The 20060-nt window shown below is 39.6% G+C and overlaps 1 protein-coding gene across 6 annotated transcripts; it reads right to left on the bottom strand.

The window, feature by feature from the left end:
* Window positions 1-1087: 1087 nt before the first annotated feature.
* Window positions 1088-17292, bottom strand: LOC131685139 (maternal protein tudor). 6 transcript variants are annotated; one of them, XM_058968615.1, is made up of 9 exons: window positions 17155-17284; window positions 16915-17092; window positions 16271-16353; window positions 14451-15796; window positions 13689-14374; window positions 5553-5717; window positions 4788-5437; window positions 4278-4500; window positions 1088-4213 (listed from the first exon to the last, which is right to left on the bottom strand). In XM_058968615.1, the coding sequence occupies exons 4-9, from the start codon at window positions 15747-15749 to the stop codon at window positions 1717-1719; spliced, it is 5520 nt and encodes a 1839-aa protein (XP_058824598.1). In that variant the 5' UTR covers window positions 15750-15796; window positions 16271-16353; window positions 16915-17092; window positions 17155-17284; the 3' UTR covers window positions 1088-1716. The 6 variants fall into 6 exon arrangements, with proteins under 6 accessions (XP_058824598.1, XP_058824600.1, XP_058824597.1 ...); XM_058968617.1 differs by lacking the exon at window positions 16271-16353 and having other exon boundaries at window positions 16915-17045; window positions 17163-17292; XM_058968614.1 differs by lacking the exon at window positions 16271-16353.
* Between the last annotated feature and the right edge of the window lie 2768 nt (window positions 17293-20060).

The raw sequence follows: 20060 nt of genomic DNA, 5'->3' as shown, positions 1-20060 counted from the left end.
GGGCCGTGGGGGGGGGGGTTCGTTAGGCCCCTAGACTCATGCCCTTCCTATCCCTTCTGCCCCAGTGTGTGTGTCATTTAAACTCCCACAATTTTCTCAAAGGCACAAACTTAGTTTCATCATACATTTACACAAAACTCAGTTTCATCTGAAAGGTGTAACGCTCCCATAAGCTACTATTGAATTTTTAGTTGATCCGATTCCCGGTTCCGAAGTTACGGCTGGAAGAGGGCGGTCACACAGCAAATTCTCATATAAACTGGTATCACCATGATGTCCAAATGATGTAAAATTTATTAAAATGGGTGCAACATTACTTTAATTTACAGGTCACTAATGGCCAATCTAAGTAGATTTGACTACATTGGCCACCTATGACGGTTCTTGAGGCCCCCAGGGAACTCACCAAGTTCCTAAGCTAATATCACATATATTCCCCAGCGAATTCTTGACCGATTTTTACAAATATGATTTTAAATGAAAGATACAGTAATCCCATTGCCTGCTGATGAATTTCATTCGTTTCTTACTCTTGGTTCCGGAGTTACAGGTTGGTTAGTAAGGTTACACTGAAATGTCCCATATAAACCGTTACAATCGTAATACTTCAGAGGCTAAAACTATTGAAATGGTCATCAAATTACTTCGATTCGCAGGTGTAGATTATTGATTGCCATTCAAACAGTTTTTAAATATATTATCCACTATCGTAATGGGTTCAAGATATCGCATCGGATGAGCAATCGCTAAGGGACTTTTCAGCGGAAGGACGCCAGCCATCACTTTTACTCATCATATAGGACGGGGCTTGCAAGGATTGAATGGTATCACAGAGACAAGCGGACTTACTTCAGTCTCCTTTTTCTTCTCATTTTCTCTTAGCAAAATAATCTCAAAGCAAGGCACCGATCTCCAAATTCCATAAGGAACGTGCGGATTGAGCCAACTAAACTTCATTTGAACAGCTTAATGAAAGACCTTAGTGAATATTCGCCAACAAAAGAAAATTGTCGGAACTATTGCATGGAATGTTGATGAATTTCTCACAACAAACTACTAATAACGCATCTTACAAAAAAAGGTTCGATTTATTATTGTCAACTCTTATATCGTTAAATAAGTGCATGTGTTCAACAACATTTTTGTTAAATATGTAATAAATATCTCGTTCGTTAAATAAGGCATCGTTATGCATTGCACGATTTTTTTGCTCAGGTTTTTTGTATTTTTCAAATACCTCCATGAGTATGGGATTACTTTTTATTCGACTGTTTTTGTTTGATATACAAACAAAGTGATACAATTCATTTAAATATTCTTGAGTATACTATCTATTTAGAATTTATAAAATCAGTTCGTTTGCAGGCTTATCATAGTGATATTTTATATTTACTTTTTTGGACGAATTCTGTTTTTGTTTATTTTACTTTTTAGGTGAACTGGAGTATGAATGATAAATAAAAAAAACATGAATACTAATGAAATAAAATAGATGTATCATGATGTCAATTAAAATGAGAAATAAATGGTTTGACAAATTCAACTATTGTTTCTCTATCGAAAGTCGTTCCATACATACTAGAAACTATATGGTTGTGTAATAAGGTTCAGTTCATCTTAACAAAGTTAGTAACAATTTCGTTTTTGGTATTTGATGTTTTGTCTCAATTCGAATCTTACACGCTAAGCACATACACAGTATGACGAATGTTCTGTTTAAAGTTCGAGGTCACTCTTCGCTCGAAAGAAGGCCGGCTTCGTTCTCGGGCGTGCCGTTTTAACTAAATCCGCTGGGGTCGGTGGAGGGGCAGCTTCTGCGGGTGTAGCCTTACTTTGGAAATTGCTGTCGTTGTTATTAGCGCTATCCACACATTCGAGCAAATCTTCTACATTTTTGCCGTCCTCAGTGAACAGTCGAACAATGCTGGGCTCGGAGTCGTTGCGTACAATTTCGAAGGAAAAGGGAGCCCGACCCGAGTCAGTCAGGGAAACAAACCGCTTCTGAACAACTTCCAGCACGTTTTCTTCATTAGGGGAATATGTTTCCAGACAACATTTCTTTGCAAGTACCGAAATTTGCTCGATTCCGGCAGGCATTTTACGAAGATCAGTTGCAAACGATGTAAATCCGTAGTCAATCAATTGAACTTTGTACTGCCGATTTGTGGCGGAAATTATTTGAGCACGGTAATATTTGTTGTACGAAACCAGGTAGGCCAAACAGTACATGCCTTCATAGATTTCATCGTGGGTGAGTCTTTCGCATTGAGCAGCTTTGCTCGTGAGCAATTCTTCCATATTTTTAAGGGCATCGAATGTGTTTTTAAACTGAATATAGAAATCAGCAGGGGAATTTACGTGGCTCACGAACACGTATCCTTCCAAGGGATAATTATCGTCCTGTGTCTTATCATCACTGAGGTAAAAACTGGAATTCATCACACTAGAAGCTCCTTTTTCGCAAAGATCCATCAGCTGATCGTTGATGTTCACTCCATCCAGGAACAACTCGACAGTGGCTACCAAACCAGGGCTGCGTAGTACTACGGTGAAAACAGTTTCGCCCATGGCAGCAATTTCCTTAAATTTATCCTCAGCTTCCTCCGACCAAGCCTTAACGCCATCCGGAATTTTAAGTGTGCACTTAGTGCAAAGCGAAGGCAATTTGGCAATAATAGGTTCCAATTCTCTCACATTTTTCACCCGGGATGTGTTACCATAGTCAAGGAAGAACACTTCAAACCCGTTATCTTTCAAGACTTCCAAAATTCGGGCTCGGTACCAGAGTCCATCATCGGGAAACTCAGCAACATAAACCAAGCCTACTTTAGGATCATCCACTAATGCGAATTCCTCGAAGCGAGCCATATAGTCGGACATTACATCCAGTGGATTAACGTCCCGCTCAAGCTGTAGATAAAACTCTCGGATCGATTCGATGTGACTTGTAAAACATCGCTGATCGGATGGTACATATTCCATTTTCACTGCCAGCTGTTTCGAAATCAACTCCTCTCCCAAATCTCGATCTCCACACTTCAAATTGATATAGTTCACTCCCTGGCATTCAGCCAATATCTGTAATTCTACTTCTTCCAGTTCACGTAAAATCATGGTAGCCTCTTCGTTCCAACTCTTCTTACCGCTAGCAGGAGTAACTAGCAAAGAGCATTGTTTCGCATAAATCTTAAACTTCATTAAGCTATCGTTAACATCCTTCAGGTCTGATTTCCTATTACTAGTAATCACATCACTGTTGCCGAAATCGATAAACTGAATAATTAAGTCATCGTGACTGTCAATAATCCGAGCCCGATACCACAAATCATCTGCCGAGTATGGTGCAATGCAGTAACGGTTAACCGAGAAGTCTTTCAACTGTGGCAGAGCTTGCGCAATGATTTGAAGATTCTCCTGGAGCTGATCCAGATCAACCAAATCTGACGACATCTGAAGAAAGAGTTGGTTCGGATTATCCACGTGACTTACGAATGCCTTAAGTTTCTGATATTTTGGTTCATCCTCCACCTCTTCCTCCGGTTTGTCGGACACTACTTCCGTACAATCGTTATTCACAATTGTTTTCTGATTCAATATTTCTTCGTGATCCAAGTCTCTGGCGAGCTGCTTGTCCTTGAGTACTTGAACGATGCTATAATCATTCGATGTAATATCGACTATCCAGATATCGTTCCGATAGTCTAAAACAGTCAACTGTAGCTCAAAATCTCCGGTTAGCAGAGAGATTTCCGTTTTTAGACGACTTTCATCTCCCTCGTTAAGGCACGCCATCGGCAGGTACACGCGATGTGCAAACGCACTGTACTCGCGGAATTGAGGTTCCAACACTTTGAGATCCTGATGTTTAACCTGTTCACGATTACCGTAATCTACAAGAAGCACCTCAATATTGTCCACATCTTGCAGAGAAATGATCTTAGAACGGTACCAGTTGCCGTCGGCAGATTTCGACGCACACAGTTCATTCACTTGCAGGTTCTGAATTACGTCGCCAGTCTTCTCGTAGTAATCATACAAATCGTCCAACAGTTTGCCGATTTCCAGGTTCCATTTCGTGTTTGTTACGTAGACGCAATTCGGTTCGTGGACGTATGTCACCAAAACATTGAACTTGTTCTGCAGAATTGGCATGTCAACGATGGTCGGCGGGGTCTGGCTTGAAAGTGGTGAAATCAGCAGCGTTAGTATCAATCTGCAATGAAACAAGAAATCTCATCTAATAATAGATTCAACGTGTCAACAAAAAGAAGGACAACCTATCATCATTCGATACATCTTCCACCTGTGCGAAACAGTACTGATCCAACCATTTCGATTGAATTTCATCAACGACGAACTGTTCGTATGCACCGTACTCAACCTGGCGACAGTTCAGAACTGCGTCGCTTCCGAAGATCTTTACCCGGAACTGATCGAGTCCCTTTATTTCGACAAGCTTAAGCTTGAGCGTCTGACCCTTCAGCCGATTGAGATCGATGTCTGAAAGTAAACAATAATAAATATTTGAGTACACATAATTAGAAAAGAAAAAGCTATGATCTGTGCCCCGTTTACTTCAATTACTAGTTTGATTGTGATTTTTTTATAGACGGGCTACAGAAAATGCGCGACAATCAAGAATTTATGATTTTCAACACACACGGAGCATCAGCGACAAAAAAAAAAGAAAAATATAGTTCAACTTACTAAAAATTTAAATACTAAAATAGAATAAAGAAAATTACTCTAAATACTATGATTCAGTATTTAGAGTAATTAAGGCATACCTGTAAGTATTTGAGCAATCAGATTATCCTTCATCAGCCCCATCTTCAGATCAGCACCGTCCGTTTCCACATCACAAACATACTTTTCCTCAACGCGATCATGAAAGAGGCACTCTATGGAGCGATCGTTGCTAACGTACGTGTCGATTTTGTTCAGAAGCTCCTTTGCCTCACAGATCATCTTGATATTGGCTAACGTACACGGGATAGCCATTTTTGGCATTTTCGCAAACCGTCTTTCGAGTTTCCATAGATCTGCGTTTGTAACGATTGTTTTGATACCGCAATCGTATAGTTCAACCTTAAACTTGCCAAGTGCTTCATTATACTTGATCACTTCAGCTCGATAGAAAGTGTTGTGCTTCTGGTAGCGGACAATCACATTGGAACCAACGGGCGGTACGTCACTAACGGGCGTTTTGGTTTTGTAAAACTTTTGAATCTGTTTCATCATTTCGTCGTATTTGATTTCTTCGTCCTTCAGGAAAACGTAAAATTCCTCCGGAGATACCCACCAGGTCAGTTTGATTGCTACCTTGGTGTTCATCGGAATCACGTGTTCCGGTAAGGAGAAATCATATGGTACATAATCTTCTACCAAATCCAGGCTGACCGTGGAAGACTTGAAACTGTCGCGGGACGAGTTTGGTCTAAAGGAGAAATGGAAAAGAAACGAAAATATTTGTCTGAAATCTGAAGTTCAAATGAGTATAATAATTCCTAAGAGGTACAATGAAATAAAGCGACTATAACTAAATAACACACCTTTCTGCAGACTGTGTGTTGAAGCCAGACTCGCTACCGGTGTCACTTTGGCGACCTTTATGGGCGCCCAACTTATCTCGGCTGCTACCACGATTATCGTGATGTTCGTAACTGTTGTTTTCTTCACAGCGATTGTCATGCTCAATGTAGTGCGGAGTTGGATTTCTGAAAAGATATGAGACATAATAAAATATAATCCGTACCTATTCATTGTTATTTTCATACTGCAGCGTTTGGTGGGGCAATGGGAGCGCAAGTCAGTCCAAGGTCAATGATAGAATGGTCCATGCAGACCACAATATGCCATTGGAGTGGATCAAGGTGTGGGTTGGAATTGATGTATGCTCGACAAATAACTGAAAAGTTCACTTTACCACAGTGGTGTTACCAAGTTTTATGAGATTGTGAGTGTAGGTGAGCGTGGATCATCGCGAAGGGTTCAAACGTTTGTATGTTAACGTGTGCGTCGCGTGTGCCAGTACGTATGTGACTTCCCGTGTATAAATATATGGTATCTCATCTCCGGGAGTCTTGGCAAGGGACTCTTGAAATTTAAAAGAGCCGCAAACCATAGGTGCTAAAGCGTTCATTTAATTATCGGGGCGTTTTAATATTGGCGAGATGGGTACTAGTAAATACATCGTCTAACTAGACACCCAGATAGTGCTAGTTACTGACGAGATGAATTCGAAACACAAAAAAGCAAAAACTAATGAATTTTCTATGTTTACATTTCTTTGGTGAAACATCAAAGTGAATACATATTTTGGCATCAAAAAAAATTTCAACATCTCGATGAGCTTTCAATTTACTCTCACTGATAGCGGAATTAGTTTTCTGTTTGATGTCATAGGACAATTTAGCTGCTCTCCATTTTAATCTTTTAACCATTAAAACGACCAAAACGACAACAACCTGAGTAATCATTTGCCGAACATCACAACATCAAGTTTAGTTTTCAATTTGTTGTCAGACTCTGCTCGGGTAGCTATCGCCGTGCTAGCGAGAGCTCTAGCTTATCGTTACTTGTGCTACAGGAATAGGACACGGTGCAGCATCGTTCTTAGACATGCCCGGTGTCAAGTCATCTAATAGGTCAATCTGTAGATCATCCGTATGGTAACATGTTTGTCACGGGTGCTAGTGCGAATGTGACTTCGCGTGTATATTGAGAATTTGAGAATTAACAAAGTCACAGAACATTACAATTAAAGTTTCTGAGAGTAGAAATCAACCAGGCATTTTAGAATGAGCTGCCACTCTCAAAAGTGAAGTTAATTTAAATATGGAGGACTAGAGAGTTGTCCTACTGGAGCTGTAAAGCTAGGTTCTCGGAAGGGCTCCCCTTCAGAATCACACACTACAATTTCAGACGAGGCAGGCAATGGCTCTCACTAAAAACTGTTTTAAACCAATTGCAGCGGGCCGTGATTGTGAATGTGATATTCATTGTACGGTTCACGTATGTGCGGGCGTAGGAACTTCGCGGTCGTGTGTATCATCGCGAAGGGCTCGAACATTTGTACGTCAACGTGTTCGATCGCGTGTGCGTTTCTATGTCGTTTGTGCTAACGTGCATGTAACTTCGCGTGTATTCTATATTAAAACCTTTCGCATGTTCATGCGTGTTCTAGAATGTTTGCGCGGGGACCATGAATCTGATACTTAATTTTTCGTGTACGGCTCAGATTCTAGAGGAAAGTAGGTTCTTTCATATCACTAGAGTTCCCAGTCCCAGTGGTGACATGCCATGGAACGTGTTGTCTAGTGGATATTTATAACTAAATGTATAGACCTAAGTTGCTAGAATGGAGGGCAAATATTTCCGGACGTGACCGATTCATGATCGAGCGTGTTTGCGGGTTCGCGTTTAAAACGAAGTTTGTAACTGCGTAAGTACTAAAAGGTTCACCTCATTACCGGAGTGTTATCAAGTTTGCGCGATCGCGGGCGTAGGTGTGCGTAGATGATCGCGCAGGGCTTAAGCCTTCGTATGTTGACGTGTTTGTCGCGTGTGCTCGTGACTTTGAGTGAATAAATTCGATTTTGTAACCCTATGGCCCATCACATATTCGCGTGTGTTCTTGAATCAGGGATGCCAGGTACATAGAGTAATCTGTGTTTCACAGATTTTCAATGTTCTGTATAGATTGTTAAAACAGCACAGCTTTCCACAGTTTTCTGTTTTAATGCACAGATTTCCACAGTGTTCTGCCATAATGCACAGATAAGCAGATTTCTCAATTTTTGACCTAGCGCTCAATTTTTGCCTCGAGCAAAAACTAAAAATATGTCGCCACTTCTTGTTTTGAGACAAATTTGAACAGTTTTTTAAATAGGCTGCGCACAGATTTCAGGAAATATGAGCTGGCATCCCTGTCTTGGATGGCCACGGAGACCGTCGTTCTGATATGTAGTTTTCGGTGTACGGATCACATTCTGACAGGGAGTGAGTTACTCCATATCACTAGAGCTCATGTGTCCGGTGGATATGAGAGCTTTCTTTTTTTTAATTGGTCCAATTGAAGGCATGGACCTAGACTGCTGGTACTGAGAATAGACTTCCGTAAGTGACCGATTCATGATCGTTTGTAGTTTGTAGGTTCACGCTTGAGACCGCGTTTGAAAATCTATGAGTGCTGAGACGTTCACCTTATCATCGGGATGTTATCATGTTTGTAACATCGCGGGTGTAGGTTGCGTAGATGATCGCGAAGGGTTCAAGCATTTGTATGTTAACGTGTTTGTCGCGTGTATGTGACTTCACGTATATAAATTCGATTCATTATTCACCGAATGCCCATTCGCATATTCACATGCCTTTAGATGATTGCGTGGACCGTGAATCTGATACTCAATTTTCAGTGTACGGGTTCAGATGCTAGAAGAGAATGAGTTTTCCCATTTAACAAAAATTCTCGGTAATGTCGCCATGGAACGTGATGTCCAGTGGATATGAGCGTCATGTTTTGAATGGTCAAACTGAAGGCATGAGGCTAGGCTGCTAGGATAGATGATCAAGAGCGTCTGTACGTTTAGAATAAGAAACATTGAGAGTGTATATGAGAGAATATGCAATTTATTGTGTTAGTGAGTGTTAGTATGAATCTGATTTAAAATATAGTAATAAGAGAAAAATAAGTCGAGTAAAGATAGATGGAGGTAGAACACAAATACAGGTTATTTTTAGTATGCATGGATAATGTTAAGGCAGAGTAAATTTAAAAAGTGGAAGAATTTAGTTATTTTTTATACTATTGAGTAAAAATATAAGGGAGACCGGGGCTGGTTGGCCGAGTTTTGCTTTCGAAATTTCTGTACTCATTCTGGTTAGACTTTTTGAAAACCGGTTTGCGCTGTCGTGCAGATGCAACCCTTGAGCACATATGTAATTTTTTTGCATTCATGAAAAAAAAATCAGAGAAAAAGTTATTAGCAAACAAATGCGGAAAGAAAAATCGGCTAACCAACCCCGGGGCTGGTGTAGGTTGGCCGAGTTTGGTGAAATAAGTTAAACACGTCAAATGTATCAGTGGAAAACTTTTCATTAAAAAAATATCGCTTTTTCGTATACATTGAAGACCCATTTTTATCAGCCCCTTTGTTGTATCTTTGGTTGACAAAATGGAGGCAGTGACAAAACATATCTGTTTATTTTCTTTTATAAACCGAAGCTGTTAAAATATTCAGCATTATTCCAAATACATAGCCTCATAAACCTGGCTGGTTAACGAAATCGGGCCGAAAGGCCGACAAAATTAGCGGCTGTTAAAACGGTTTTTCACTGTATAGGTAAGGAAAATAAAATCCACTCTTCACTTTTTAGTCTTTTTAACCTTTTTGGACTTAGTTTTGGTAGCTTTAGTGAACTTTTTACCAGCTCTCGCTGATTTTTTTCCTCCGCCAGCATACACTTACGTGTGATTTCATTTTTCTGCTCCTCCAATACTGCTTTTATTGGGGATTCGGTCAAAATTTGAGACGACCATGCCACTTCTTCGTATCAGATCGTGCACTTGTCTTGGGAAGAGGTCTGACGTCTTCAGAGAGACTAACAGCTGCAGCAGATTCTATACTAATGGGCGAGTTTTGTTCGGGGTTGGGTCGATCTGTGACAAATCCTGCCAGAAACTCCTCAGGAGGAAAAATTTCAGGATTGAAGCGACACACGCCAGAGACTCTGAAACCTGCTTGGCATTTAATTCATAAAATATCGGAACCAACTTTTTTATAAACAATTTCCGACTTTTAATGATTCTAATCTCTTATTTCTATTTGGTAATAATTTTAAATTATTTTTATTACTTATTTCTCGTATATATTATTCCTTATAATCATCAATATTAGCATATTATCAAATTTTGCTTTGAAAAAGGCTGGCGTTTCACAAATATCAAAGAGCACATTACTCTGCACTAATTTTACAACTCGGCCAACCAGCCCCGCACAGAACTCGGCCAACCTACCCCAATATATATTTTCGAGAAGAATCACGATTTACACAAACAAATATAAGGTTACACTGGTAACCGTTATACCATTTTGTTGGGTTTTGAATACCCTTTCCAGCAGTATAAAGTTATTTGAAATCAGATGTAAATTGATTCGCGTTACGCATATTATTTGTCAGGAACAGAAATTTACTCAACAGTGCCGAAAAAAGAACAAACGTGCTCCTGTACAAACGACACCACCAAAACACCTGAAATTACGTCGGTACATTGGTGACCTAATACCCCACCAAAAGCACTATAGCTACTGCGCATAACAGCCTTTTCATAAAAGGCACTCGCCCAACTGCCCCTTCGGCCAACCAGCCCCGGTCAGCCCTATAAGGTACAGAAAGAAACATTGTATGCATCTAAACTACTTTTAGGTGCTTGGTGATGTGTTTCGCGTGGATTGGAATTCTTCAAAAACTGCGTGTTTCAGTTCATTTAGTTGGGCAAGTTGTGCATTAACTAGTGTGTAACTTGCGTATCGCTACTACCCAGCAAATATGAGACACCCTTTCTCAACGCCTCAGGGTCGGCATACGCTCGTGGCCAATCGCGGCAAGAAAACACCTGACCTTTATCCTCAAGCAAACACAACTTTTATTTCCCTTTTCGTCGACTTTTATTCTTTTGCTCTCACTTTCTTGCTATCTATCTCCTACCTTAGCATTTCTCTCTTCTTCGGTTTTCTTCGGGGCCTCTTTTCCACTCCAGCCGTTGTCACTGCCACTCCACCACCGTACTCCACTGCTTTACTCCGTTTATTCTGTGGTTCCACACGGCTACGGCACGTCACTCGCTATCGGTCGTCTACGCGGCCTCGAGTGTTTGACGATCTCGAGCTTCGACGAGGGGTTCTGTTCGTCGGCTATGCCCGATTTCCCGCGTAAGTATTTGACGGTCGGACACGGTAGGGCTTTCCGGGTTCACAGGGGTTTTACAACAAAAACCCCAGCTTCAAAGTAAAAACCACGGGGTCCTGCGAACACAATGGGGGATGTCAAAATGGCGGATTGGCTTTGGGGGACGGTCGAGGCTACACATTGTTTAATTTAGAGGACGGTCAATTACCCGGAAGTCTGGATTCTCCGGTTAACTATCCACTTCTTTATTTCTGCTTTTCTACTGCACTTCACTCTTTTTTGATTTAATACTCAGCTTCACTTCCCTTTACTTCGACTTTGAATTTACTATTCTGGCTTGACTTGAAAATTCCAACTTTTCTCGTCGATAGTTACCGTGCAATTGACCTCCGGATTTGGCGGTTATTGACCTCATATCCTCGACCGTTGACCCTTTGGTTCGCCAATGAATTCCGCCCAACTCCTCTATTAGCGCTACCGCCAATGGGCGCCTGTTTGCTGAATTCTACACCTGGTGGTGGGCGAAGGAAACTGTGGAGAGTTTTCCTGGCTGCGTTCTGGCCTTCTGACGGTGTTCAACTTTTAGACACTTCACAGATCCATTCTTGACATGCACAGATTTTATAGACGTAAACTACACGCGACAATCTCATAAACCTTGAACAGAAACAAATACACTGGTTACAAGTGGCTGAACAGCATGTTTAAGAAAGAGGTTCCATCCATATGAGATTGTTATCCCTTTTTCTGAAAACAGCGACTCCGATTCGTTATAGACGAACTCACCATCTTCACAAGCCAGATCGAGCGAGTTGAGAGAAAAAACACCCACCTTCAGTCTGATCATCTCTTATAGATGACAGTCCATTGATCTGAATCGAATGAGTCGATCACTATGTCCAAGATCAAATGAGTCTTCGACCAGCTGAACCAATATGTCTCCTCATCGAAAGACATCCATATCAGCTGTACGCCAAAACACTCGATCTAAGGGACCATCCATAAATGACGTAGCATTTTTTGAGCGATTTTTAACACCCCCTCCCCCATCGTAGTATTTCGTCACAAACTTCTTAATACCCCCCCCCCCCCCACCCTGGTAATTACGTAGCTTGACCGTAACTCTACCCCCCTTGTCCACGCAAATTTTTTTAAAAAAATAAGAAACGATGATAGTTATTCCCCTTTAAAAAAGCTACGTAGCATGACAGACCCCCTACCCCCCCTGTCATCACACATCATCACAAAATACAAAACTCCCCCCTCCCCCATTTAATGCTACGTCATTTATGGATGGTCTCTAATCTAATAAGAGATCAAGCGACCAGCACACGCTCGGATCTCTTACTCTTATCCACCACCCAAGAGCCCTTAGGCTCATCATCGAAGCCCAGGCGTTTACTCAATCATACGAGTTGATTCTTTTTGGAAACATAAACAGTTCTTTGAATCGCCCTTACAAGTAAACTGGTGAACCACTCGTAATAATAGTGGTTTGAACAATCTCCACAATTTCATCAGATGGATGTGACCCAACAAGCCAGTGTTTGCTTCGCAAAGAACAGACTTCCACTTTTCATCAAATTTCAAATTTGGCACAATAGGTATTAACCCATATAATGGAAAGCTTCAAACGATAACTGTCGTACAATAAAGGTTGCTTCTACCATTTTTTTTAAAATAAACTCAAATGAGATACTTTCTTTGTTCACTCCCAATTTTGATTTATAAAGTGCTATTTCAACCATTTTTTAGTTTTTATTTAGGGTAAGGTGGGGCGAATCCTAGTAAATGGTTTTGGCTGTAAAATGCTCATTTTACATCGGTTCAAGACGTTTTATATATCAAAGGTTAAAGGTTAGACTTCTGGGCAACTTTCTATGTATAGTATTTCATTCGTATATTGGGAAAAAATTGAGATACAAGCGTTTACGAAAAAGTTCATTTTTGCTGTTTTTAAAAATGGTGGGGTAAACCCGACCGCCTATGTTTTTGGTTGATTTAGTACAAATATTACACAAATTTTGTTTTTTCAATGATAAATCAATTAATGTTATGTTATTGAATTGTAACATGACGAAAATGGAATTCAATTTCAATTTTGGAATGCCAAAACCACGAGCAGTAGCACGTAAAGATATTCCCTTTTACATCGGAGCAATTGCTCAACGAATACTGTATCCATCACGTTTTTGTGTTTTTCGTTTGTAATTATGAGCCATCGTGCAAAAAATTAATAAATAATAATAATGAAAATATATTTCAATTTGATAAATAAACATTTTCTTAGAAAAAGGCGGTCAGATTTACCCCACTATTTAGAGGTCGGATTTGCCTCACCGCGTCATTTTTCATCACGATGCAATTAAAAAAAATATGAAAAAATGGACTAAATTCATGTATGCACTTTGTAGGACTTGCATCAAAGAATTTAAATCAACTTACATTTTTTATGCAATCACTTTACCAATCAGAAATATCCTGTAGTCAATGAAGCACAAAAATCAAATCAAAAGTTGTAAAAACACACTTATTGTCGCTTGAGCATCTCAATGTAGATAATAAAATGCTGTCATGCCACCTTTATGATTATTTTCGATGCTCTACACGACAACATTGATATTAGTTCGCGTAGTGTTCCGATTCTTGATAACAGAGGGGGGTCGGGTTTACCCAACGGTTGGATTTGCCCCACCTTACCCTATATATTGGAAAAGAAAGTAGCTCATTTGCATTTCAAAATTTGTAGTAGATATGATTGCTGCCTAAAAACTTACCGTTCTTTGTTAAATCGGGGAATGTCAGGCCGTTGAAAGCGTTCCTTCTTTGTGCTACCAATGCTACTGTTGGCATCTCGGCTGCTGTTGTGACTATCGCGTCCACTTCGAGTACTGCCTGGGCGGGCAGTGCCTACACTGCTTCCTCCATAGTTACTGTTTCCATAGGTTGATCCACCGGTCTGTTCATATCCCGCACCGAAGCTGTCCAGTGGACGGTTTTTAGCCGGTTCCCAATCGTCGCTGGTTAAATCAATTATTTCACTTTCTGCCATTCGAGGACATGTAGTTTGTGAAAGATTCATTGTTTCCGACATAACCGTTGACGAATGGAATGGATTGCGTGAGTTGATTGTTGGAGGCTGTGGTGGGACCGGTAGGACTTGTGCCGACTGAGCAGACTGGAATGTCTGTTTTGTACTAATAGCAACCGGTTTCGACTGTTGCGCTTGTAATTGCTGTTGTTGCATCTGCTGTTGCTCCTTAATAAATTTGGCCGGGTTTTTCAGTTTAAGCAGCCTCTTCGATACATTTAACATCGGTGACACAGATTCATCCAACAGATTGACAATCGCAACCCCATCCACAATGTCAGAAACGGTTAGTTTATATTGCTTCCGGTCTCCATTTTCGTTCTCAGCCAACATTTCCAGCTGAGTCGTTGATAGATTATCATCACTTATGTCCTATAAAGAATGTAATGAATATCAACTCGCAATGAGTAAAAATCACTAGTATCGTGTAAAATAGTTATCACATTACCTGAAATCCATCCAAGCAGCATTCAGCAACCTGTGGAGGTTGTTCGACACAAGTCGGCGACAAACGCCTGATCTGGTTCTTTTCCACGGTTAAAGTTGCACCATAATCGACCAACCGTACCTTTGCTTTGCTTCCAATAACGCTAACAACTTCGGCGCGATAGTATTCGTTACCGTCAAGACACACAGCACATGGATCTCCGGAATTTAACGCGTTCATTGTAGAACTTTTGCGCCAATAGTCTGCCAACTGATCCATTAATTTATCGAAACTGTCGGCATTTTCAACCGGTTGAACATAGAACTGCTTACACGATTGTATGAATCGAATAATGATTATACAGCTGCTACCGTGATCCAACGAAATGGCTTTTGGAAACTTCAAAGGCTTTGCTTTGCACATGTCGTACAATTTTTCGAAAACATTTTCGTTGTTTTCATACAGCTCACAGTACTGAACGAACGCTGGTCCTTCCAGTGGCATCACCTTCATCGTGAGCAACTTATCAAGTACCAATGAGGAAAAGAGGCCAGCAATATCCGCATTGGCATCGTCTAGGGTCTTAACATTCGACAGTGTGAATCTCATGGAAAAAATTTTGTGTTTCAAGAACTCTTTCGGAATCTCATAGAGATTCTTTAAATCAACTGTTTCGCTGTTGCCATAATCGACATATGAAACAAGACATGAATCTACGTTGATTCCCATGATAAGTGCTCTATACAGCACCTGATCTTCCGAGAAACGGGCAATGCACGCCATTCCCAGTGTGGGCTTGCGTGAGAGATTGCGCAATTCAACACGTTCCAATGCGCTCATCATTTGGTTAAGAGCGTTTTCCGAGGCTTTTAGTTGTACCGCAAACAACTTTGGTCCATTTTCAACAAATGATACGTAAACCTCGTGCATGGATCCGGTTGTTAATGTAGTCGAACTGAACGTGACGATAGTGTGGATGTCTTTACCACTACCACTACTGATGAGACTCGTGTTGCTTCCAAAGCTGGTATTCTGTGAACGTAGGACATCATGACGACGCTGTCCATTTTTTCCACCCGCATATCCATTGTTGCCAATTGATGCATTCGATGACGATGACGACGGTGAGCGAAAACCATTGTTGCTGACTGATTCACTTATACCATTACCGTTGGACTGGCGGGCAACTGGCTGGAAGACCTTGATTTGCTCTGGAGCAAGACCAAAGTTCCCCGGACCATTATGATTCTGCGCCGGTGTACGAAGGGATCGTGCCGGCTGGAGATTTTTCACCGACTGAAAGCGTCCAGAGGTACTCATGGCGATTCCAAGTTAGCTAGAACTACGTTGATCCAACTTTTACAGCTCTGCAAAATAAAAAAACGTAATATCACATTAGTATAATGTCATACAGTGGTTTTGTAATAGAATTGTTCACAATCCTTATTTTTAAAAACAATATCATTCACAAATTTGCACTAGTTGAAATTAACCCTTTAATGCGCAATATCACTTCAAAACCACATTGGGGAAAATAACTCCAACTAGTATATTTAAAAAAATGTGCGCTTAAGAGTTGTTTTTCATTTTCTGGTCCTGAAACCTAGACAGCCTTGTGTTCTTCGATAAGCTTACATAATTTCAGGGAGTCTGTGCAAAAGTTGCTACTAATCCAGAGTGAACAACCTCATCGATGGTTTAGTTTCTAATTTTTGTACGCTTCGCGTGTTGAAAATAATCACACTGATAACTGCTAAAATTACCGAATCAAAGATTTTTGTTTTGAAAACCCAGTTTGTCTTAATTTTTGTTATCCAGTTTGAACGATTTAAAATACTTACCAGAAAATTCGTTTGTATTTATGAACCCTTTCCGTAATACACGGTATTCTGAAGGAATTGTTAAGAGAGTTAACATTCCAATACTAAAATGGAAGAAAATTATGTTTTGGTAAATTTATTAACTAGATTTAGTACAAGATTGATTAAATATATTTAAGGAAAGGTAAGTCGTTTTTTTATAAGAAAAACATAAATAGAAAATAGAAAAAACGCAGTGGCAGTGACATTTCATGAAAAATACAAGCTAACCCACATCGTTATTCTTCGTAGTAGCAATAGTAAGTTTTACGGCAGAAATCATAGCATTGGTACTCGTCACAATTTTTGAGCGACCCATCGTTTTTAAATGATTTATATCCACGGACATGAGAGGGTTATTTATCAGATTCTACTTATAATCAAAACACTGCATTGAAAAAAGGGAAGCTGATCAAATTTCAATACAATTAAGTGACCCTGACGACATTCTTGTTGATGTTAATCGACAAGGAAAAAAACTCGCAAAATGCATTGTCTCCTAATGCAGATTGATAAAAAAATCAACTGGCTTCTTTCCCCCACAAGGGAAATAGGTAAACGTGAAACGCACTACGTTTGTTTGGGTGCAAAAAACAATCTTGTTGGAATTTTCTCTTGCCACTTACCTATACGAGAAAATTGCACAACAGAAGCAAAACCTATCGCAGTTGGCCACTCCACATCAGCTGCCTGCTACCCGTTACCAATTTCGTCCTCAGCAATGGTTGAAAGCGAATGAAAGTTATACCGACGCTTTCTGTGCTGGCCAATGATAAAAAATTATGGTGTTATTCCACACAAACCCTACAATTTTTTGTCAATCTATCAATTATCAGTTTCTACAAAATTAGAAAATGCATTCCCACCTACTAACGTTGAAAACGAGTTACCGTTGATAAAGAAAATACACTGCAGCATACACCTTTTTACTCTGCTAACCTATATCACTGGTCAATAACGAAAAATATTGGAGAAATTTACGACCTGTACCCACAGAACGCAACAGATGGAATGAAAAGATGAGCTATCATGCTTTGGATGCAGGGTGGCCAGATAAAATTCCTTAATATCGGTAGGGTCACTATAAGTTTATCGGTAGTCATCGGTAGGCCGGGTTGTTGTGCCAAAAACGTAGTGTTGACATAGAATTGTAAAATACTGAAAACACAGATCTCAGACCAAATCCAACCCAAAAAATAAATGTTGAGTAGGATGTGTCAAAAATCAATAAAAATCGGTAGTTTTCGGTAGGAATAACAAAATATCGGTAGTTTTGCCTTGGTCGTCTGTGAATCGGTAGGGAAGACCAAAATCGGTAGGACTACCGATAAATCGGTAGGTCTGGCCACCCTGTTTGGATGCGAAAGTGAAAGGAAAATTTGTGCGAGATTCCATATAATTTCTAGAGGGCGTAAAGCGCTGTGTCTCCTACACGGAGAACTTTATTTAGTTGTCGATAGCATATTTTTCTATCTGCCTCTACCAGCCCCCTGTCAACGACGACGTCTCTGTACAGCCAGCATCACTGTCATGAAAATCAAAACATAAATTTTGAATCGAATATTTAAAAGCTGTAATTAGTTACTAAATGTTGATTTTCTGAATAAGATGGTATTATATCATCCCACAAGATGTAAAACGTCGTGTGGAACGCTTGAATATCGTGTATAGTGCCAAACAATTCTTTGTTTGGGGCTTTATAGCTATAACGCCCCATATATGTTGGTCGCTGTCAAACTCCATATGATGGTATAGGGTTGCCAGGAGGCTGGCCTCTACTTCCTCTGTTCTCGACAAACATATGATTACGGCTTAAAAGCCAACTGTCAAAATTCTCTTTGAAAGGAAACTCCGGACAAACCGTTACTTGCTAAACACAGTTCATATCAGTTAACGAAAGAGAAAACTTTTCTCTTTTGTTTACTACTAACATCTAAGATTGGCGAGTAACGGTTATTCCGGAATTTCCTTTTAAAGAGAATTTTGACAGTTGGCTCTTAAGCCGTAATCATATGTTTGACGAGTACTGTAAATTTTATGCATGAATACAATCGTGATTCGTTGGTTGAGCCACACCCTATGTCCAACTAACGAATTTAATTCGCTTGTTGGGCCGACTGACAAATGTCAAAAACTCTCCAAAGAAGACATTGGTAGTGTAAAAGATTGTTAGATAGATTGTCAAAGTCAATTTAACATGAGATTTTGAGGTTCAGATGCTTTTTAATGGAATAACCCATTAAATGGGTAGAGCGTTTGTACCCATAAATGACTACAGACCTTGTACGTCAACCTGGGTATGTTTCACCCATTATTTTTCGCAGAACTGTTACAACAAAATGCGTAAAAAATACCCATTCATGAAAATCGCGCCAGAATGAAAAATACTGTCAATAGGATTATTGCTGAATTTTTAAAAAAACATAAAATAACATTCATTTCACATGATTGTCTCCTTATAAAAGTATAGGAATCTAGATAGAGATCCTATTCTAAAACTACTTGAGAAAATAGAATCGCCAACTGGATATATTTTTGATGGCTGGATCTTTAGGCTGCTCTAAAAATGCCGAACTGGCCCATATTTGCAATATCCTCAGTAGTCTAAACAGCCGTTGTTTTCGGGGCATTGCCGAAATGTTCCGTTTCCGCCACGGACTGCGATGCAGGCCGATAATTTGCAGGTTCCGCTACGATCCTTAGTTTGCAGGTTAACTCGCCTTAAATAATTCTTAAGAATTTTTCACCCATTATAAAGATCAATATACCCATTGACATTACCTCATCGAGTAGTTGTGAAATGGATATAAAGTACTCATTGTTAGAAACAAAAAATACTCATTTTTTGACAGCTCGAATAACTTCCGAAAATGGGTAATTTGAATGGGTAAAGTTTTTTTTAACGTGTATCTTGTGATGCATTTTTAAAAATCAGCAAAATTAAATGCATTTCTTTCCATTAAAATAGAAATTCATAATGTATTTTGGGTTGCGCGCAATGTATTTTGCGTTGCGTGTAAGACATCAAAACCCAACAAAAAACTACCCGAATAAAAATGTATAACGGAATTACAGTGATTTTCATACATTATAATGAAAAACGATGAAAAAAAATTAGATATGTTGGAAAATGTTCAATGAATATACAATCAAATTTGTTGTTTCTACAATCAATTTCATTGTAAACCCGATTTTTACATCGAAAAAGGGGGTCGTTAAGCGATGTAACAATGGACAAATTGGCTTTTTTCCATACATTTTGAAACCACTTATAACGATTTAGGATGTTATTCTGTTGTAGATTTTGGAAGCCAAAACGTTGATTTACATTGTTTTCACAACAATTTTGTTAATTTTTTTTACTGGTAAATTGGATTTCAAGCAAAATTGTGTTTCATAAACATTTGATTTATTTTCATTTTTTATTACATAGTTGAATCAAAGTCTGTAGATGCTTACATAGTATCTTTTCTCAACGTCTTAATCGTTTCCTACAAGCGCATCGCATACGGGAACACGCAGCCTTTTTAATCTATGCTCAAAAACGTCACATGCACCATTGGCCGGAGACAGAGTATAATTTTGTCAGCTGAAAAATTCGTACAGTAAAAAGTTAGCACACACAACTTTTAGCAGTCGTGGCAATATTGAAACATATTTCTACTTACTTAGTTGTCATGTTCCGCGGAACATGACACATACATTTTGACATGGTATGTCATGTGTTCTATGGATATTTATTCCCAAACGAGACATTCAGAACACACGCACA

Source organism: Topomyia yanbarensis, chromosome 2 (assembly GCF_030247195.1).
Source record: "Topomyia yanbarensis strain Yona2022 chromosome 2, ASM3024719v1, whole genome shotgun sequence".
NCBI classification, from domain to species: Eukaryota; Metazoa; Arthropoda; class Insecta; order Diptera; family Culicidae; genus Topomyia; species Topomyia yanbarensis.
This window is presented reverse-complemented; position numbering and strand designations above follow the sequence as displayed.

Coding starts and splice junctions, on each gene's coding strand:
- LOC131685139 (XM_058968617.1), bottom strand. CDS start 15,749: ATGAGTACCTCTGGACGCTTTCAGTCGGTGAAAAATCTCCAGCCGGCA. Junction 5,438..5,552: donor AACACACAGTCTGCAGAAAG/GTGTGTTATTTA, acceptor TTTCTCCTTTAG/ACCAAACTCGTCCCGCGACA. Junction 4,214..4,277: donor GATGTATCGAATGATGATAG/GTTGTCCTTCTT, acceptor GTTTCATTGCAG/ATTGATACTAACGCTGCTGA.